At 40.7% G+C, this 22,437-nt stretch overlaps 1 protein-coding gene and 1 long non-coding RNA gene across 3 annotated transcripts; one reads left to right on the forward strand and one right to left on the reverse strand.

Moving 5' to 3' along the window:
- Nucleotides 1–10,521: 10,521 nt before the first annotated feature.
- On the forward strand, nucleotides 10,522–12,072 carry LOC136501563 (uncharacterized). The gene is made up of 3 exons (XR_010770313.1): nucleotides 10,522–10,753; nucleotides 11,515–11,605; nucleotides 11,936–12,072. It is a non-coding gene; the product is annotated as an uncharacterized lncRNA (long non-coding RNA).
- LOC136501562 (ABC transporter G family member 45) lies at nucleotides 11,619–21,614 on the reverse strand. Of its 2 annotated transcripts, none has more exons than XM_066497082.1 (22): nucleotides 21,202–21,614; nucleotides 20,935–21,055; nucleotides 18,389–18,477; nucleotides 18,062–18,146; nucleotides 17,778–17,937; nucleotides 17,514–17,581; nucleotides 17,386–17,436; nucleotides 17,226–17,316; nucleotides 16,598–16,899; nucleotides 15,721–16,316; nucleotides 15,472–15,632; nucleotides 15,258–15,361; nucleotides 14,999–15,158; nucleotides 14,758–14,921; nucleotides 14,335–14,667; nucleotides 13,955–14,245; nucleotides 13,553–13,636; nucleotides 13,345–13,478; nucleotides 13,013–13,240; nucleotides 12,755–12,926; nucleotides 12,395–12,649; nucleotides 11,619–12,264 (listed from the first exon to the last, which is right to left on the reverse strand). In XM_066497082.1, the coding sequence occupies exons 1-22, from the start codon at nucleotides 21,372–21,374 to the stop codon at nucleotides 11,995–11,997; spliced, it is 4,092 nt and encodes a 1,363-aa protein (XP_066353179.1). In that variant the 5' UTR covers nucleotides 21,375–21,614; the 3' UTR covers nucleotides 11,619–11,994. The 2 variants fall into 2 exon arrangements, with proteins under 2 accessions (XP_066353179.1, XP_066353178.1); XM_066497081.1 differs by having other exon boundaries at nucleotides 17,514–17,590; nucleotides 21,202–21,613.
- Between the last annotated feature and the right edge of the window lie 823 nt (nucleotides 21,615–22,437).

The raw sequence follows: 22,437 nt of genomic DNA on the forward strand, positions 1-22,437 counted from the left end.
GCTTGGCCGGCTGGCTGCGAAGGAGGGCCATGGCCGCGTTGGGGCCCTATCTTAGCCAGCCGCGTGCAGCAGCAGCCCAGCCGTAGCCTGCGCGAGCAGCAGTGGGAGTTGGCCAGCAGCATCAATGGCGGCCGCGTCCTGGAGCGCGCGCGCGACGCTAGAGAGCGAGGGAGGGAGCGGCAGAGCGAGTGAATGAGAGAGCAAGGAGGGCACTCGGGCGTTGAAAATGAGCGAGCGTGGTGCCGTGGCAAGCATGCGTGCATGCGCGAGGCCACACGACGTGTATCACCTGCACGCGGTCTGCCATGAACGCGAGCAAACACTACCATGCCAATACCACTGCGAAATTACGACTGAAACTCTAACTTTACCATCCTCTATCTCCCGATCTAGTGGTCATTTGATAACAACACAAGAGGCAAAGTTGTTGGTCTTTGCGAGATGAACAATATTGCTTTAAGAATCGGGAGCTAACTTGGACTATATTGGAATATACCGAGCTCCGAAGGAGGACACCCCAAAACTGAATTCTGCAGTTCAGTTTCAGACCGACTGAAACCGCATTATTCTCCCCTCTCTACTCCCTAATCTAGCTAGTTTCAGCAAAAACCTCAATAATAAAAGTTGTATATATAAGGGAGTACTACAACTTCTATTAAAGGTTCATGAACTGGTTCGGCCTGGTTTGGGAGATACAGAGATCCAAATAAGCTAACCTGAAACTAAAATTTTAGTTCCCAGACTTGGTAAAATTTTGAGTACTGAAAACAGCTACAGGTTCCAAGTTTGAGCCTCAGTTTGACTTGCTTACAAGTTGATCTAGCTCTTGGTCCAAAACAAAGTTTGTTCTACTCCACTCAAACTTCAACTTTTATTTAAGGTGCAACTCCATGCAAACATTGTAAGAGATTGGTCAACATAGGTCAAACTAGCATCACGATAAAGCTTAAATTAGAGTTTTTGATCGATTGAGGCATTTTCTTGACCTCTGCTCAACACGAACCCTTCATAAATTTTGTTGTAGAGTTCAATTAGAGTCAGTTTCAATAAGGTAGCAAGGTTTGTTTGCCATTACATGTTCTCATTCACCTAATAAAGTAATTCAGGCAAGGGCATAACTTGTCATTTCACAGGACTTCTTGATTCCAAACTTCATGAAACTTTTTCAATCATCCATGTGGGTGGAAATTGATGTGAGGCACATGAAAGAAGCACCTTCAACATTACTTAGGTGTATATCTGAAAAGGACCCATATGCAAGCAATGGTGTGTTGCCCAAGTTTAAGTTGGAGCTCACTCTTGTAGATTTGATCTTGACACCTTCATCACCACTTAACATGTCATATTTGAGCTCAAACCCATTACTTAACTGGTGGCAAACACCTGGGGTGTTACAGCATCGAGGAACCGAGCATCAGACACCGCACTCTCATCCACTCCACGCCACCACTCCACCATCTCTCCACTCACACATACACCATGAAGACCATGATCTCAGGAGTCCTCTGAGAATCATTCACCTTTAGTACTAATACTCCATTTACTTAGTAGCCACTCCACCGCTGTAAATTAGAGAATAAAGGAAGTCCCCATGATCTTCCTGTACTTGTAAGGTAATCCCTAAGGTTTGTGCTAAGTGCTTGGAGTTTTCTGAAAGGAAAAGCCATATGTAAACTTGCTCTATGGAAATGAATTAAGCTTTCATGTTTTAATCCCTGCCTTACTTTAAGCTTGTTCATATGGGGCGATGTCTCTATGTTAGGGACCCTAGAGGAGAAACATTTGCGTGTGTTGTTCTCATGTTAGCCCTGGTAGCGGCGTTTGTAGAGAATCCTGTGTGCGCAGATAAGTGTTCCATTCGGGTGGAACTGCCTAGAGTGACGATGGAGCCTGAGTCCTATGTGTGCGTGGCTAAGGATAGCGAGGAGAGGAGCACTCTCATCCCTCGCTATCCCTAGCCACACACACACAGGACTCAGGCTCTATCGTCTCCCCAGGCAGTTCCACCTAAAGGGAACACTTCTCTACGCACACAGGGTTCTCTACAAACTGCCGCTACCAGGGCTAACACGAGAACAACATACACAGAGGTTTCTCCTCTGGGGTCCCTAGCATAGAGACATCGCCCCATATGAACGAGCTTAAAGGAAGGCAGTGATTAAAACAGGAAATCTTAATTTATTTCCACAGAGCAAGCTTACATACGGCTTTTTCTTTCGGAAAACCCCAAACACTTAGCACAAACCTTAGGGATTACCCTACAAGCGCAGGAAGACCACAGAGACTTCCTTTATTCTCTAATTTACAAAGGTGGAGTGAATACTAAGTAGGTGGAGTAATTAACACTAAAGGTGGGCGAGCTCAGAGGACTCCTGAGTTTGTGGTCTTCATGGTGTATGTGTGAGTGGAGAGATGGTGGAGCGGAGTGGATGAGAGTGCGGTGTCTGATGCTGTTGGTCTTCGGTCCAATGCTTGGTTGTTCGATGCCTTCATGAAAGCTCCTGGCGTCTCGCTTTATAGCACAAAGGGAGTGTCCATCATGCTTATCGCCTTAAGGAGCCTTCGAGGCAAAGTCTTCAATTATTCCTTGTTATTGTTGCCTAGATAGCTGGACGGAGTTGCTGCCTTCAATAATTGTCCTGACTACAGTAGAGTGACTGTATATTCCTTTTATGATGTCCTCCGTCGTGCACGGTCTTATCCATCTGGATATTCTTTGGTATGGTCTTCCATGCCCAAATGATTGATGTTGCAAACATCAAATCAAGGATTTTAGCATGTAATATCTTCCCCCGGTCGAATTGTTGATAACACCTTATCGACATAGGGAGTATATTTCTTGTATATATATTGATATTGAACTGAGTCTATATTGACTCTTCTTATGACTCTTCAATATTTTCTTCGTTGTCCACTTCTTCAGGTTACCATATTTCATACCAGGACAACAATTCACGATATTCTTTTCGTAATTGACATTCTTTGTCATAACTAGGCTTTATTAGTCTTCTAACTTCTCTTTGTATTATACTATATCTTCCATAGTATTCTCGTAAGAATATTTTTATTATTTTATTTTGGTACATCATATAATATTTAAGAGCAAATTTAGTATTTCCTTCTAATTCTTTTGCTTCACTGAAAATTTTCCAATTATCATGGTTCGTGTCTTTTACGAATAGCTCTTCATAATTTTGCTATGAATCTGAAGTCCATGTAGTAGGAAATTTTTATGATCCCTTTGTGATATATGCATACTGGTCTTATAGGTTGTGTAAATTTTGGTGGATTGGAACAAAACTTAATTTTGTATCTTCCTTAAATACATGCTAATTTCTTACAAGCTTCTTTGATAGCTATTCCCAGGTCTAATTGAAAATTTTCTTCAAGTGTACAATATATGTCATGGACTAACCCATGATTAATAATAGTTTGTAGAGATATATCATCTCCAATATTTCTTTGTATGTTTCTAAAATATTTTAAATTTATATCAGCCCTCAATATTAAGAATCTTTGATGAGGCTTAACAATTAATTTATCATCGAGATGAAGTAAAGGAAAAATATTTGCATTCGCAATTATTCCTAGTTGCCTTTCTTTTCCTTGGTATAATTTCATAAAATAGTTTTGTATATCATGAAAGGTTTTGTAATGCCTTTCAGCATATTTCTCCAAATTAGATCTATAATATCACGAGTAAAATATGACAAAATTTGTTCAGTCTTAAAACTTAATCTAGGAATGAGAAACTCTTGTGGAATATTGTTTAAATATTTGTTTCCTTTTTCCTCTAGAATTACTTCTTCTAATTGCACTTTATTTTTCTCATATATTATTTTAGCTTCTGACTCATTTTTCATATCATTCTGCTGTTTTAGACATGACATGCATGCATGTCTTAAACATAACCTACATGTTGCTCTTTTTGGTGGATCTTGATAATATATGCAGAATACACATTTTATATTAGAATCAACTCTTTTATGATCCCACTTGTGTTCACTGTCTATTTGATCCATCATTTCTATCTTTATTCCTGCTAACTCATCAATTAAGTCTAACTCTTCTTCACTTATTCTTTTTCTTCATCATATTCTATTTCATCTGTCTCTATAATTGAGTATATTGATTCATCGTCCATTATATCATCATCACAGACTAAAATATTTTCATTCACACTATCTATTATTTGAACATTTTCTTGTTCTTCTTGTTTATTGGAATACCTTTTCTTGTCTTTGTTAGGACATGTTTTGCTTAAATGATCTGGCGAGTTGCAAATAAAGCATCTACATGTACTATCATAATTTTTTCTTGGATTATATCTTCTTACATTTCTCTTATGGAGGAATGGAGCTCTATTTTGTGATCTTCTAAGAAAATAACGTCTCTTTGTCCTTACATTTCCTTTCTTATAATTCTTAGGATATCTCTTGTTTCTAGATCTCTCTTCTCCATATGTCAATTGTATTTGAACTATTTTATTGCAAAAATTATAATATGATTGTTTCATTGATCTTTGGGCTTGTATGTTAGTGCATATTTTTCTCAACAACAATAATATCTTTAAATAGAACACATCGCCTAGTTGAACTTTTCTTTATATATATATATATATATATATATATATATATATATATATATATATATATATATATATATATATATATATATATATATATATGATATGCGTCAGGGATGGGCAACTCATAACAGATTGATCGACGATACATATGCATGTTAATTACTAGTAGCTGATTCGTCAGTACAATATATATAATCCTCGTACGCACGAACGCACGTACGTACCTCTCTTTCTCCTCGCGCAGCATCCTGAGGAAAGCCGTGGTTGTCGTCGCGGGCGGCGGCGGCGGCGGCGCCCTCCTCCAGGTCTTTGTGGACACGTACCCGTCGTGGTTTTCATGGTCGCCACCGATGAGCTCCGCCTCCTGTATTCCATCATTGGCTGCGCTGCCGCCGCCGCCGACCGATAGGCTAGCGCGCACTGGTTGGCAAGAAACTTTCTAGCGAGCTATCTACTTGCTGTCCTAATAAGCGCATGAATTGTTGGCGTAAAAACGTGTCGATACGCCGGGGCACACAGTAAGCCGGAAGGATCTGCTTGACGGAGCAAGGTTGGAGATCCGCTTGGCTTCAACGCAGGGTTAGCCGATCCTGTGAATTCCTCCCGAGGACGTGCCAGTCAATTTAATCTGCAATTGATAAAGAAAGAAAGTTTATCAGTAATTTAAGGTGGAATATGCCGGTTTTTACCCAGACAGTTCAAGTGTGTTGCTTCGGGAGTAGCTAGTGTTAGCCCCCTGGATCACAGAGATATCCGATCACTCACTAGTGTTGCTGAGCACGCACTAGTGATGCTGACCACGAACTATCGTTATTCTACATCTAGTCATAGTGTGTGGTCGGATGACGTTAGTCGTGGTCGGCAACGCTGGTGAGTGCTCGATGATTCAGTGGGCCAACAGCCAGACGGGAAAATCGATCAAATAGCCGATACGAGGAAAAATCGGCTGTTAAAGACTGTAACACTCACGGGTTGTGATTGATTTTATAATGATAAGTACAATGCACGTGGATGTAAGTAAAATCATCAGCTATATGGATATTACCAGTATAAAGCATTGAGCCGATGAATCTAACGAGAAAGGATATAACATGCGAATAAATCAACTATCTAGTACAAATGAATCTACAAACGCTCTGAATCTAATTTGTTACCATCAACAGTGAGGTTCGATCGGATCGATGGCAGCTATGATGATAATAACAAACCAAAACCAAAGAATCTGTAAAACCATCTATACATTGACAGGCATTCTGAAAGACGTGCTATATGTGTGAAAGCTCGTGGGAATCGGCTGAAATAGCCGATTCAGGCGAAGAAGGATTACAGCATGTGAACAATCGACTATTTAACATGGATAAATCTATGAACTCATCAGACTTAACCTGTTATCTCTAACAGTGAGGGTCGACCGGATCAATAGCAGCCATGATAAAGACAACAAATCAAACATTTAAAGCAAACAGATCTACCCACGTTTAACAGAATTATGGAGACACATTGTATGTGTTAAAGCATAGACGATCGGCTATTTAACCGATGCAGGCATAGCAAACAGCTAGGGTCATGCCTGGTCGAAAGCAAACCTACCAGCTAGCATCGTCTGACCTAAAGTACTAACAGTGGGGGTCGACCGGATCGATGCAGCCGTGATAGCAAACCATAGACCAGATTCAACTAGCTAGTAAACCTTCTCAAGATTAGACATGCCTTGACCACGTACTATGCATGAACAAGATCGAAGTAGAACAGCCGATGAAACGTAACCCGCCGTTTAAAGTAAGGACCATTGCAATGTAACAAAATAAACGAGGGATTAAAAGGATGTGAGGCCGATCTAGATTGATCTCGATCGGACAGATTGATGTTGCTGAAAACCAATAACAATAAGAACATCAGTAAGATCGGTAACTTAATGAATCTACCCGAAGGACGCCACCCTTAGGTAGAGCCGATAACTTGACCTTAGCCTAATTCAAGCAGTGGAGGTCAATCGGATCGATGCAAGCCATATTTGAACTAGATAAGGATCGATAACTAGCTTATATTAGGGCTCGCAGTGGAGGTCGAATTTAACCGCAGCCGTACAAACAGAAGTATAAGCCATGACGGTACTTACAGACAAGCCGGAGGTCGGCCGGACCGATGCAACCCTGCTTGTTGAAGAACTCAGTCGAAATCTACTCTACTCCTACTCCTAAGGGTTGGTACGGAGCTGAAAAAAGTAACTTATATTGATTGATTGGATGTCCTTTTACAATAGCCGGGGTCTAATATTTATACCCGAAGCCTAAGCATGAATCCTACTTAGATACGACTCATTACAATCTTTGGGTATAAAAGAAAATATTCCTAACTTAAGATAACTTAGACCATAATCTTTCCCTTTTTGCATAGTCCGACGTGTATTTCCCGACGCCAACCGTAGCTCATCGTCGTTATCTACTGACGTCATTCGAAGAGAGCCGATTCCAGTGCCGCATCTGAATCAGCTGATATCGACCCTTATGCAATCGATTCCTTGATGACATAATCTTAGAAGCTTCGAGTTTCCACGTTCTTCTTCCCAAATTTTGGTGTAAACATGTGTATATGTCATGTACATGCATTGATGTCTGTATGTGTGCGTGCATACCCAGAGAGAATGTAGATGGATATATATAACCAAACGATTATGGTCCCAGACTTGTCCCGGAGTATATATCATCCACGTCCCCAAACTTCTAAAATACATTTTTAGTTCTCAAACTTGTCTTTGTGTGTCACCTAGATCCAAAACTTTTGAAGTTTTTATTTTATTTTTAGGTCCTGACATTTGTCTCATTGTGTTGTCTAGGTCTCTAAACTTGTATAATAGTATATTACTTATTAGGCTCAAATAGAACCGATCTACTCCGTATCATGACGCCACGTGCCATAGCTGTTGAAATCCACACGCTACCTCAGAACAACTAATCACTACCCGGTCTCAACCCCCTATCACTACTAGAAACCGAGCCGACAGTGGGCAAGTGGCAGTGATGGAGTTTTTCTATCATTGCTGGTTGCCCTAACCTGGCAGCGATATTCAACATCGCTGCCTTTTCTATTCCTAAATCGATAGTGATAGCCTTAAGAATATTGTCGGGTTAGGATTGGAACTGGCGGTGATTTGTTGAGTAACACTGCCGGCTCGCATTATTGCAATCGGCATGATATCCTTAAGATCATTGTCGGCTTTAGGTTTAGACTCGGCAATGATCTGATTTCCATTACTTTAGTTTATTAATTTGTTTTATTATTTTTGTGTAATACTTTTTATTTTCTATGGTTACTAGACTGGATATTCAAAAAATATTATAATAATATATATGTTACGATGAAAATGTATATATTACAACATCGTTTTCTTCGTCTCTTTAATCTTTCCACCTTTGTTCTAGACTAGATGTACTCGCAACTAGAATGTTGAAACTTCCTTCTTCTTTCACGACCTCATCCATGATGATGGTTGTTGGCTTGTTTTGCAATCCTATGAACTCAAAGTCTAACAGCTCTTGGGTTTTAAGTTCCTCGTGCTGTCGTTGAAGTAAGATGATATCGAAATGCACAAGTGTTAGCCAAAAATAGTAGTGTGTTCTGTTGAATTATACATGAAATAGGAAGCATACACACCATTTTATTTCCTTTTGTTGTATTCTCGCCGAGGTACTGGTACATTGCCCACATCACATAGACATTCGTTGCTGGCCATCGGTTGTTCTAGGGTATACGCATGCATATAATCAACCTCGACAAGGTTGTTCCTATTTCCGTCTATATATTCCTGTGTGACATTATAAAGTATGAAAGGAGATGAAATTAGAATGTACTGTGTGATTAGAAAATTATATGTTATTTGGCTTCACTCACTGATTTAGCACAACGAGTAATGGAACCTACACTCACAAGTGTCCAATGCAAATCAATCCTAGTTAATGAATAACCTTCAAAAAAGATAAGAAGCACCTAGTTAGGGCTGAGAACACATACTGATAGTTGTAGGCTAGAGTATATTTTCTTTACACAGCATGCACCGTCCGTCACATACTATGTCTCAGTAGTGGAAAGGTCTACAAAATTTTGTTTCTTAGATCTCCAAGACACTATAGACCTCTTTAGGAATTGTCATGTCCCTGATGTACTCTTTCTTCTACATTGCAACCGACGTAATCGAAATTCGAATACCTAAGTATATTGAAAGTGGAGCCCTTAGGATACCACAAGCCAAGGTATGGAGTGTGCACTAAATATCTCAAGATTCTCTTAATAGCCACTAAGTAACACTCACTCGAGTTAGCTTGAAATCTTGAACATATGCACACGCTAAACATAATATATGGCCTAGATGCACACAAATAAAGTAGGGAGTCGATCATAGAATGATATACCTTTTGAGCAATGGCTTTTCCATCTTCATTTAAGTCTAGGTGCCAGTTGGTTGGCATTGGTGTTTTGATGGGCTTGGCATTCTTCATGTTAAATTTTTTGAGCATATCTTTAGTGTACTTGATTTGACATATGAAAGTTCTTTCCTTCAATTACTTATTTTAAATCAAGGAAAAACTTCAATTCACCCATTATAGATATCTCCAATCTTTTTGTTATAATCCTACTAAACTCTTTAAAAAATTAATATTAGTACTGTCAAATATTATGTCATCGACGTATATTTAGCAAAGAAACGGATGGGATGGTTTTATCTTTCGTTTGGTACCGTTGAGGGGGACATGATCGTCCCTGTCTTTGGTTCGACCGTTCGAGGACGCCGGAGACTGAGATAAGAGTATGACACGAGGATCATTTTTTTGGGTTAAGTTCAATTTACACTCTCTAACTTGCAGCAAAGTTCAGATTTCATCCTCGAACTTTAAAACCGGACAACTTTGGCCCTCCAACTCTCGAAAAAGTTCAACTTTCAACCTTCTGGGCGGGTTTGCGAGTGAACAGTATCTTTTGATATTTTTGGGAGCGCTGAAATTTTATATTATTTTTTCGAGCATCTTCACGTCCTCAAATGAAAAAACTCAAAACTACAAAGTTGTAGATCTCATCGAGGTCTATAATTTACATCTAAAAATTATCTTCATCCGACATCGTATTGAAGAGTTTTCTATTTTTTGAAATTTGAGTCTCATCACGTGATAAAATATGGTGCTGAAATTTTATATTATTTTTTCGAGCATCTTACTGTCCTCAAATGAAAAAACTCCAAACTACAAAGTTGTAGATTTCATCGAGGTCTACAATTTACATATAAAAATTATCTTCATCCGACATCGTATTGAAGGGTTTTCTATTTTTGAAATTTGAGTCTCATCACGCGACAAAATTGTTTCACGCGTGATGAGACTCAAATTTTAAAAAATAGAAAACCCTTTAATACGATGTCGTATGAAGATAATTTTTATATTTAAATTGTAGACCTCGATGAGATCTACAACTTTGTAGTTTTGAAGTTTTTTCATTTGAGGACAGTAAGATGTTCGAAAAAATAATATAAAATTTCAGCACCATATTTTATCGTGTGATAAGACTCAAATTTCAAAAAATAGAAAACCCTTCAATACGATGTCGGATGAAGATAATTTTTATATGTAAATTATATACCTCGATGAGATCTACAACTTTGTAGTTTTGAGTTTTTTCATTTAAGGAAGTTAAGATGCTCGAAAAAATAATATAAAATTTTGGCGCTCCCGAAAATATCAAAAGTTACTGTTCACCCGTAAAACCGCAAAAAAAAAAAGTTGAAAGTTGAACTTTTTCGAGAGCTAGAGGACGAAAGTTGTTCGGTTTTGAAGTTTGAGGTTGAAATCCGAACTTTGCTGCAAGTTGGAGGGTGTAAATTGGACTTAACCCCTTTTTTTTTTTTTTTTTTTTTTTCATGGACCTCTGCGTCGTGTCGTCGCCGCCATCGTCCCTCCTCACTCAATCGCGGCTCGCCCACAGGCGACGATGGCACGCGCTGTGCGCTCCCTCCTCCCGTTCGACCACCTCGCAGGCGATCCCGGGCAAGTCCTGAGAGGCGACGCCGGCGCATCACCGCGAGCATTGCCTCCGTCTCCCTGCCGCCGCGGCCCCATCGATTTGCCGCCGCCACCATTAGCTTCACCCGCGGCGACCTCGGCACAAGTCCTCCGTAAGGTACCGATATGCATGCTAGCTATTTGTCGAAATTCCCCTGTAAAATGATAGAGCACCTGAACAACACAACACGACAAGCAAGTAGTATTGAGAAGGAACAGATAAGAAATAGCCATCACATGTATGAGTTATTTTCAGGATGATTTGATGTATGAGTTATCTATGACATCACTAGCATCTCTCCCCAAATTCTGCTCATACCCCAAAGTCTGGATATTTGTTGTGATGTTTATATTTCTTTATTTACTTCTGAAATGTTCTGAACATTAGGTTGTAATACATGTTCAGGTTCAGAGATAAGGTTTAGGTTGCCTCTGAACCTTACCATTGTGTTATGTACTTATTTTTGTATGTCTTTTTTCCAATAAAGTTGTTATTAGTTAAAGCATTAAAATAACTCCGGGTTATTAGCTCAAGAATTATATTCGAATACTTGTTGGATGAAATAAGTTAAGGTTTGATAGCAGCTACTGAGTTACTTTGTCACAACTGGATGTTAAAAGCTATTCGTATAATATAACTTTGAGACAATCATACGCAGTTGTAATGTTGATTAGCAAAAGGCTAAGATGCTAAGTATTGGTGGCTGGGTGCTTTTTCCCTCCCAATTCATTTTGTCAAGGTTCCAGAAACAGTTTTTTGGGAGTATATTTTTTGGCTTTTGTTGGAGAAACTTACACAACCAAAATTCTTTTTGAGTGAACAGACTTGGTGAATTTCGCCTGAATCTAAACCTGATGTGTTCTTTTTCTTTTCTCTAGAAAGAGCACTGATGCTGAGGTCCTGCTACCATGATCACTACCAATCACATACTACAGCCAGGGAAATCTGAAGAAATCGAGCATCAGTATGGTGTGTCTTGCTCATATAAACATCACACAGAACTGACGATTGCAGCAGTTCTATTCCATCTATCTCTCAAGATTCAAAAACTGAAACAATGACAAACAACACATTTCCATTTTCTGAATCTTAATCATTACACTATTTGCACTCCCCTTGAACCTACTCGTATTCCTTCACATGATAAACACAGTTAATTATTCACTACTAATTCATTTCTCTGTACTAGTAATCTATGCACACTTTTGCAACGGGACAGGTCGCCCCTTTCTTCCCAGCCTTTTCTACAGTTTGTTAGGAAGTGGTTACTGTCTGACCCTAGTCGTGTATTACTTGCAGCCATCACACGGCAAATTGGCCGGCAGTGGCGGCGGGTGGTGGTGTGAGCCTGCGGCTTCCTACCTGCGCTGGAAGTTGAGGTGCTTGATGGCGAGGAAGAAGAGGAAGGCGAAGAGGCCAATGATGGCGAGATGGAGGCAGGTCACCAGCTCAAAGTAGCGATCCTGCAGGCCCAGGTACCCCTCCAGGAACTCGCGCACCGTCTGCTCCCCGAGCCCCGGCACCAGGATCTTCTCCGTCCGGTCTGCGAGCTGTGAGAACATCAGCCCATAAACCGTCCATGCCGCCGGGTCGGCCCAGTACACCCACCGCCACCACAAAGGCATCATCTGCACAATTTTACTCCACTCATCAGGTACACGGATTGGTTTGGTTTGATTTGGTTAGGTTTGGTGATTTCATCAGCTCGCTAATGGATTCAATCCATTTCTCAACCGATTCAGATGTGGGGTGTTGTACCTCTCTCGCGATGATGAAGCCAGAGAAGACGTTCCAGAAGATGAAGATGAGGAACGAAAGCCCCATGGCGATCTCGATGTTGGGGGTCAGGGCCACCGTCATCATCCCGTACAGAGTGTAGTACATGAAGCTCATCACCAGGTATAGGAAGAACCAGAAGAACTTGCCCGCCGTCAGCTGGAACCCGATCATCGGGTACACGATCGATGAGAAGATCAGCACCTGCACCAACATGTAAGGTAATTCCACCGACACCTGCAACATGTAAACCTTCGGTTCATAATCTGTGCCAAGCCTGTTGTTGCAATCAAAACAACTGGATTTTCCTAGGACAGGTTGATCGTTGATGTGTGTTGTTACCTGAGCGATAGCGTATGCCATGGTGGAGTACATGCCTGCCGCCTTTTCACGGTAGAGCACAACTCTCTCCATTGCCACCACTGGTTGTAGGATGCTGCAATTCATGAAACCCAGGAACAGTGCTGATCCATATACGATTCCAAGTATGTTGAATACATCTTGCTCATCCTTGCTGTTGCACACGAAATCTGTGTTAGATCTTGATTGGGGCATAAAAACTAATTTAATATTCATGAAAGATAATAATAATCCGCTTACATGCTTGAGCCGATTTTCCAGAATACAATTCCAAACATGATTGAAACAGCAAAAGTGTTTATGAACCGGACAACATTGTGTTCTGAGTTTTTCCAGTATGCACAACTTTGCTTCCACAAGCATGCCACACATTGCGTCGTAAAGTTTTGCCAGTAACCCTGAGGAAAATGCAGATCATCTGTGTTTGGTTCTGGTTGTTCCAATTCATCAATTAGAAGCCTGTTCTCCCTGCAGGTGCCACCAAGAATTCCATTAGATTGACTTCCACCTTATTTTCTGTACCAGTTAAAATAAAGTTATTTGCAGCTTTACGGCTGTACTACTGGGTGTACCTGTACAGGGAGGAGTTGCGATAAATTTCTGCATAGTCCACTCCAATTTCATATTCTGTTGTGTGTGAACTGATGTCTAACATCCATGCTGCTGGGTTTTGGCCCTTGTTTATTTTAGGAACGCCTGGTATGGCCTGTTACAAAGTAATTCATTATTTTCTTCTCTCTGTATCTTACAAATATAAACGTCCATCTCAGGTAATCTTACCTCGAAATACTTTATCATGTTGCTAGAGAGTGGACCTAGCGAACCACTGTATATGAGCTGACCACCTCTTTTCATAAGCAGAAGCTGCAATTGGCCAAATTGAATTTGAAACTCAGAGTGGTCATTTTGTAGTGCCTATACCTACTTGTATAAAAGAAAGACCAGTTTATCATGTAGTTCTTTGATCGTTTTCTACTTTAGGTTACGACTGCATTTTACAACTTTATGCATACTTCTGTACACTTGTCCAATTTATTTGCTGTTTAAGTTTGTCAAGAATCATGTTTGTTTTAGTTGTGCCCTGACACCACTCCAGCACTAGACTAATCATGTTTCTCAATTGCTTGTTGTGGCTATATTTTTGTCTACCTATACGGCTATACCATCTGAACTTGTTCATACCTCATCAAAAGATTCAAATATCTCGATGCTTGGCTGATGAATTGTGCAGACAACAGTTCGTCCAGTGTCTACTGTCTTTCGTACTGTTCTCATGACAATTGCTGCAGCACGAGCATCCAAGCCGGTGGTTGGCTCATCCATGAATATAATGGAGGGACTAGCCACCAGCTCCACAGCTATTGTTAGTCTTTTCCGCTGCTCGGCTGACAGGCCAGTTGCTCCTGGGATGCCTACCATGGCATTCTTCAAGTCATTGAGCTCAACAAGGCTCATGACTTCTTCGATGAACATCTGAAATGCATTTGAAGAGAAATCTTGTGTCAGGAACTAGGTTCCAGACTCCAGCAGCGATAAAGAGGGGGTGAGGTTGAAACACATACATCTCTTTGATGAGGTTTAACATTTGAAGGCAGACGAAGCCATGCAGAAAATTTCAGTGACTCATAAACAGTGAGATTAGGGGAGTGAATGTCAGTCTGTTCACAGTAACCTGAGATCCTTGAGAATGTCTCCTGCTTCTTAGGGTAGCCTGCTATCTTAATAGTCCCTTCGATATATCCCCCAGTTTTCCTTCCAGCTAATACATCGAGCAATGTTGTCTTGCCAGCGCCAGTTATCCCCATCAGAGCTGTTAGTACTCCTGGCCTAAAAGCACCACTGACATCTTGCAGCAGCTGAAGCTTTTTCTCTGTTACTCCATTTTTTGTCATCTCCTGGTGGGATATTTGTATTTTTTTCTTCAGTATGTGATTGGAATTAATGAAGCTACCGGTTAAGATTTTAATAAGTGATCAAGATTTTACCTTAGGCATATCAACAAAATAGTGGATATGATCAAAGACAAGGGAGAGGGGTCGGAATGGGAGGATAACTTGATCATTTGATGAATTGCCATTTTCAACCATCTGCCTGTGGTACACGGAATTCACTTTTGTGGTCTTGATGTTAACCTGATGTTTGTGTGGAGCTGCAAGTAGTAGACATGGCAGATAATTAATATTTTCATTTAAATTCAATATTTACGAGGTTTGTTAGTATACATACAGTTCATGAACTCCAATGCAAATATGCTGAAGATGTTGAAGACCAGCGAGTATCCAAATAAAATGGTGACACAAATCCAGTACCAGTGCCACTCCGTGAGCAGCCCTCTGATCTTGAGGATAGCTTCACCGACAGTGTTTGCATCGTTATAATAAAATTCCTATCAGTAACAAAAGATCAAGAACCTTAGTGTAATTAATTTGAAAACGGATATACTACCATATAGCTGTCACTTCCAAGTGTTGAAATTAGTGCTTACCGTAGCCCATCTTTTGTCATGGAACTCATTGAGGGCGATCGCATTCTGTGCATAGGTGAATGGGGACGTCCAATATCCCCAGCGCAACCATGGTTGGAGATCATCTGTTTCAGTGTGCAGAATTGGTTAGCAACTTGTTGCACAGAACTTTTATTACAGAGTGTATGTCGTGTACTCATGTTTCATGGTGTATGCTAAGCTACATTCATCTAACCTTTTGATATGACGAATCCTCCAAGTATGTAGATTGCAATAAGAGCTGCAGTCCCTAGCATGTTGGCCATCACTTGCGTCCTTCCTATGGCCGCTAAGAAGCGATACAGGCCCATTGACATTTGATGCATGGCAAAAAGTACCAGAAAGTGCTGGATGAACCTGCCATAAGCAATGAAAATCTTTTTCTTACTTTCACCTATTGAAGCACCAGGGGTCATTCAGCATATAAGTACCAAGAGATGAGTACCTGATAGGGGAAGGTGCATATCCAATCACATAGTAGGTTAAGCCTGTCCAAAGGCCTGTCTCAACAAGCGATATTGGGATGCTAATAAGGTAAACTGAACAAAGGAGTGCCCATCCTGGCACTGCTAGTAACTCTCTTTGCTTGTAGAAGGTGGGAAGCCGCTTTATTGTCATTGCAATTTCAGTCATTCCATTGAAGTTTACTATGACGACAGCCATAAAAAGTGCTCCCATGTACTTATTGGCATCAAGTACAGAATTGTGACTCATTTTTGTTCTCAGGAAAAGTGTGGAGATCACCAAAGCCATAACAGTTATCTGGATGGTCTTGAATATATGGACCGGAGAGTTTCTTTTCAGCAGCAATACTTCCCTTGAAAAGCATGCTTTGAAAATATTCCATCTGGATATTCGGCGACTTGCATTCACTTTTACCACCTTATTCTGTCCTGTATTGTTTGAACTGCACAGTTTGTCTTCTACTAGAAGAGGGAGATAGGACGTGCGGAAGGATTCTGCAAATTTTTCAATTGTATGGTACTGATACTTATTTTGATCACCAGCCCAGTATTGCTTTTGGTCCATCTTAGAGGTTACCTGGTCAGTGGCCAATTGGAGAAAAAACTTGTTACATTATTTTGCAAAAGCACATGTATTGCAGAATAGTGGCATTTTACGCTCCTGCATAGAAATGTAAGTCATCTATTGCCTGCTTAATTTTGTGGATCTGATGTATTAGTTATCTCAAAGTTATCCTCAAACACACAAAAAAAATCTGGAAAGTTATCCTCGAACACTATACATTTTTTATCAGTTGGCATCACTGTTATGTTTAGATATTCCTTATAGGCAGTTAGGCTCATTTGATGGTTGATTACCTCTTGAAGGAAATCAGCTACATTCTTTCTGTCAGGGCATTTGAATCCCATAGTTTCAAAGAAGTCCGTAGCATTTTCTCGAGGACCATGATACACAATTTGCCCCTCACATAAAAGTATAATGTCGTCAAATAATCCCAATGTCTCAGGAGGTGGTTGCAGCAAGGAAATAACCATTGTGAGATCCATCAAACGGGCCATCTGTTGGAGAAACTTCATGATCTCAAATGTTGTGGAGCTATCTAGACCTGTTGATATATCATCCATAAAGAAGCATCTTGCTAGACCAACTAGCATCTCCCCTGCATTAAACAACATCACTTAAACGTATGCCAACTTAGGTTAGGTTCCAGTTAAGTATCTCCTTTCTCTGTTCCTTATTCTAATATTCTGGTTAGTTACTTCCATCTGACTTGATAGTTATAAGCATTCTATTTTAGAGCTAGTCATTCTTTGTTATCATGAAGATTCCTACCCTGGTAAGAACCTTTTGCATTCTTGAGGTGGTGGCATGTCAGTTAATGTGGCTTTCTTTCAGATTGAAATGTGTGCTTCCAGTGGCAGCTACATATATATAAACCCTATAACTATATATGTATTTACCATCAGCCTTGATAGGAATGCTTACCAACTGTGGCTCTTTTCTTTTGCCCTCCAGATATTCCTCTTCTCATCTCGTCTCCTACTAGGGTATCAGCACACTCAGACAGGTCAAGTATCTGCATATAATCAACTGTTACTACTATATTGTCAAGATATATAGCAAATCAAACAAGTAACCAAGTTACCTTGATAATATAGTTTGTTGTGAGGTTGCTTCCTTCTCCAAAGGTGGTGGCCTGAGAGAAGAGCTATTTGAGTAACTAAACAAAATATAATCTGGTCTTGCAAAAACAAAATAGTACAGAAGAACTACCTTAATGAATGAATCAAGATCTTGGTCCACTTTATTGATGACACCTTTTTTTCTTCTTATTGCTTCTCCTAGCATCTCTGAGTTTGTTATTCCATACAAACAGGAAATTTGTGTCGGTATAGATGCCATGGAAAAAATTGATTTATCTTGATTATTCTGTAGATACTTCCTTCTTGAGTTAAAGTGTTTGCCTTGTTATAAATTGCAGCACATTCCAATGATCTTCAAAATGAATAGCTCACTATACGCAAGAGTATGTCTTACCAAATTCATTATTGGTTCCAAGCATCTTGGAAGAGAAGTTGATCGTCTCTCTTACTGTCATCTCAGCATGGTGAAGATCATACTGGCTAACATAAGCACGCAGGTACTGTGGTGTTGAGTAATTCATTTCTTCTCCATTGTACATGACTTTTCCTTTGAACTGTTGGCAATCATTGGCCATTTAGAAAATATATGTTTTTGTTAGTTAATGCTAGACATGATTATCTGTTTTTGCCTTTTCTTGTTGACACAAGTACTTTTGGTAGCACGTAGGTAGAGTCTACCTTCAAAGAAGAATCCAATTTTCCTGCCAACGCTTTTAGGAGAGTTGTCTTCCCTGAACCAGGTGCTCCTAGAAGGAGTGTCATCCTGACAGAATGGGATATAGAAGTCAATATATCTTAATAAATTACTCCCTCCGTCCTGAAATAAGAGATCTAAGTTTGTCCTAAGTCAAACTGTTGACTAATAACAGACTATCAAATTCATACATGTGCATTTTAGTAACCTATCTGCTAAATTTGGTCAAGCACTTAGGTTTGAGATAGAACAGGATGTTGGGATCTATGTCTGTACTTTGGCAGCTAGTGAAAGATAAGGAGAAATTTTACCTTGATGGTCGAATGACCCCGCTTACTTCATTTATGACTCTGATAGGTCTTTTCCTTGTAACACACATATGAACGGACGTTGCTAATTCCTGAAAACAAAATAAACTCTTCATTTAGAAATATATATTTTTCGAATATGACCTACCAACTTTGTAAAACAAACACATGCATCACATACACTTGTATTTTAGCTCTTGCTAAAGCACGCAGCAGCATGACAAGGTCCAGTATCCTTTTGATTCTGGATTGAACTCCATTTGTTCAATCCAAACTGGGCTAAGGTGGTCTGCAGATTTACCGATCCTCTTTCTCAGATTAACTATACTATGCATTTGCCTTCATAAGTACTATTGTGATTCTGTTGTGTTCATGCTACCAGCTCTAGTAGGTGTCCAAAAAAATATTTGCTGTGTAGCACTGTGTCTTGTGCATAATCCATGTATTTGTCATGTGCTCTGTAATTTCTGAACTCAGGGAACATGATAGCTTAGTTTCTTAAATACCATTTCCAGAAATGAAGAGCTAATAAGAAACTTTGAAATCTATGGAACTATGGAAGATGGTTATCATCTATATGCTGGATCTTCATAGGTTAAAAATAATCTTGCTAGTAAGCTTAGGGTAGGATTGGCATAACTGCTGAATCTCCACAAATAGGTTCAGGTATATAGTACATAGATGGGCTGTTTAGTTCGATGCTGGATTTTTGCCACAACCAGGTTAGTGACCATCTGTAGCTAGCGTTGGGCGACTGTAGGATGCCCACTTTGAGGTCATGGCCTATGAAGTTTTGTATTAACCTTTTGAGGTTTCAGGTACAAAAAAAAGGGGGAAACCTGTTGTGAATAGCTAACATGTTGGCCCTTCATCTCTCAATCTACATTTCTACATAGATGCATGGTCACTGCTGATGCAGTGATGCTGTAACCAATATCTGGGCATAGAATGAGCCTCATTAATCATGAGGAATGTAACAGACGTGTTGGGCTCTCTTTGTTCACAGGACAGGGGAAAGCAACAAGCCAAGAAGCACTGAAGCAGCAGGCCGGGCATCGGGACAAGCAGTGGCTGCACTGTTTGTGTGTGTGGGGTGCCCCCCCCCCCCCCCCCCCCCCCCACACACACACACCACACCAAAAAAAAAACAGTAGAACTTTTTTTTAGTACACAACACATACTGCAATTTGCAGCCCAACAAGACATCAATTCACCCATTTTTAAGGCCCTGTTCGTGTTCGTTTCGCTGAAAAGCCAGGATGAAAAGCACTTGTCGCTGATTTATTGGGAGAGAAAAATACTGTACCATAGCTAATAAGTCAGTCTGATAAGTTCAAGCGAACATGGGTGATTTTTCGTTATAAATACCATATATGCAAAAAAGTTGTTGAGACATGCACTTGTGTATATGTTTATCACACTTAGTGCTGTCATCGTATTTGTTGGGTCCCCTTAATCAAAATTGCTGATTCCGTGACCGGAGATAAGCTCACTTTAAAGGCGGTCTCGTCATGGTCATGGCTGACTGTCAAGTTGTGTGCTCTGTGGTCTGCACTGCTTCCTACGAGGAAATGTGAATTCGAAGGTTGAAGGCTGGCCTAACGGTCCCAGCTGGCTGGCTGGCCAGACTCTGCTTCTGTCTCCGTCCTAAATTTCAGGAATATAGCTATGCTGACTCTGAATGATGCAACTTTAATATGGTCCAATTTTAAAACTTCCAGAATTTATTTTTTATCAACAGTAGTAGATGGAATCAATGGTCTGCTACCTACTTCTGTCCTAAAAAAATATTTCGTCTTTTTTTTTAAGTATCGTTCTAGCATATGGAGGAGTTAAACATGTTTAAGTATATTACTAATATTTATGGTATGTCATAAGTATCATTAGATTAATCATTAAATATACTTTTTTATAATACACTTATTTGGATATAAATGTTACTAATATTTTATATAAGTCTAGTAGAGCTTAAGAAAGTTTGACGGATACAAAAATCTAGGCAACACTTAAAAAAGGGCGGAGGTGAAGTACAAATATTAATATTATTTTTTATAGATCTAGCCAATTTTAAACAAGTTTAACTGTATAGAAGCTGCTGCTAGGGAGAGATTCTCATTCCACAGAGCCTCGATGTAATCTACACGGACGTATTTATTGCATGCACCTGCAGTTGCTGCAGCTTGGATCGTTGGCGCCGCGTAACCTATACGCACCTCAACGGAAAACGGATCGGAGCAAGGTATTAGGATAGGACAATCCATTCGACGTGTCTCACCAAATCCACAGCCCTTTTCTCTCTATCTCTATCCGAGTGACGAAATTATAAAATAGCAGCAAAGTGTTTTTGAAAAATAAAAAGAAAAGAAAAGAAAAAGAAATTGTCTTGCAGCTTGCAGCAATGCATGCACCCAGAAGAAGGAGGCGAGACAAAGCCACAAAGAAAGCCAAGGAACGAAGCAATTAACAGAACAACACATGGCGGCGGCGGCGGCGTAGGAATTGAAGGAACACGACGACGACGATGGGAAAAAAATTGGCGGGTTCGTTACCTGGGCGGCGTTGACGGCGCAGTTGAGCAGCGTCGGGACTGCGCGGCGGCCGACGCGGACGTCCGCCTCCACGGTGAGCCTCTCGAAGCGCACCTCCACCTTGGGCGCCTCCACGCCCAGCCTGCTCTCCACCATGCCAGTTCATCACACACAGACCATGCATGACATGCGTCAGGACTTGCAACTCTTATATGTAATATATAGTAACAGATTGATCGATGCATGCATGGATGTTACTATAGTCGATCTGTTCAGTACAATCATCACCTCTCTTTCTTGTCGCGCAGCATCTGGAGGAAGCCGCGGTTGTCGTCGTGGGTGAGCGGCGGCGGCTCCGTCGTCCTCCCGGCCGTCGTGGCCACGTCGTACCAGTCCTCGTCTTCGCGGCCGCCGGCGGTGAGCTCCACGGCAGCCGGCGTCGTCTCCCTGTACTCCATCATTAGCGGCGCCGCCGACCGACCGACGAGCGGCTAGCGCGTACGTGCTAGAAAGAAAGAAAGAAACTAGCTAGAGCTAGTAGCTGCAGGTATGTCACGACGGATGACGGCTAAGCTTGCTATCTCTAGTGCGATCGAGATGCTGCTAGCTGTCCTAATAGGCGCATGCGCATGGAAGATGGTCGGCACGGCACAGCGCTCGTATGTATATGTATGTGTCTGAGTGTCTCACGTACGTACGTGCATCGATGTCTGGATGTACATGCGTGCATATCCAGATTCCAGAGAGAGCAAATGTAGATGGATATATATAACCAGAGGGAGAAGCAAAGGTGTGTGTACATGTGTTTTTTATGATAAAAACTCGAGGTGTTTGGAGAGAGAGATGCATGGAGTTTTAAGGCGGATGGAGTTTTAATTTCCAACGGTTAACGACGCATAGGAGAGCACATTCCGATCCGGCCGACCACCTGTCCCACTTTGCTTCGATTCCTCCTTTCTATTTTCTTTTCTTTTTATATACGCAAATTAATCTCAGCATTTTCCCCCTCTTTCAGCTAGCACACCTTTTTTTTTTTAAAAGGTTCTATTTTTCTGGCACTTGCACTTCCCGAGTAGCATATGAATTTAATTTTGTTCAAACATATCCGGTTAGGGACTTACGTAGAGCTATTATATTAGAGTTGTTATATCTGGTGTGTGTCAGTTTGTCAGTTCTAAAAAGGGGGAATCAAGTGTTGAACTCTTCTAATTAAATTAACGCGTGAATTAGGGTATCAAGCACCTAAAAGTACAGTTCTTTCCAAAAAAAGGTGATGGATGTAAAATCATTTTTAACATAACATGTATGTATATATAGAGAGATATCACTACAGATATCTCGTCACCGTCGGGTCTCAAACCCCTGTCACTGCATGTGTTTGCTTGGTGGCGGTGAAAACAGATTTAATCACCGGCGGTTTGCAAACTGGAGGTGTAAAGCAAAGATGTCCGTGCTCGCCGTCATTGACATCTTCACCCACACCGTCCTCGTCCTCGCTCGCGCGGTGGTCATCCTCGCCCTGGC

The sequence above is a fragment of the Miscanthus floridulus genome, chromosome 13, assembly GCF_019320115.1.
Source record: "Miscanthus floridulus cultivar M001 chromosome 13, ASM1932011v1, whole genome shotgun sequence".
In the NCBI taxonomy this organism is placed as follows: Eukaryota; Viridiplantae; Streptophyta; class Magnoliopsida; order Poales; family Poaceae; genus Miscanthus; species Miscanthus floridulus.

Excerpts from the sequence above, each read along its gene's own strand:
- LOC136501562 (XM_066497081.1), bottom strand. The coding sequence starts at position 21,374 with ATGATGGAGTACAGGGAGACGACGCCGGCTGCCGTGGAGCTCACCGCC. Across the intron at positions 17,938-18,061 it reads AATTGGATTCTTCTTTGAAG|TTCAAAGGAAAAGTCATGTA; the intron begins GTAGACTCTACC and ends GATTGCCAACAG. Across the intron at positions 15,633-15,720 it reads TATGCACCTTCCCCTATCAG|GTTCATCCAGCACTTTCTGG; the intron begins GTACTCATCTCT and ends TGCTTATGGCAG.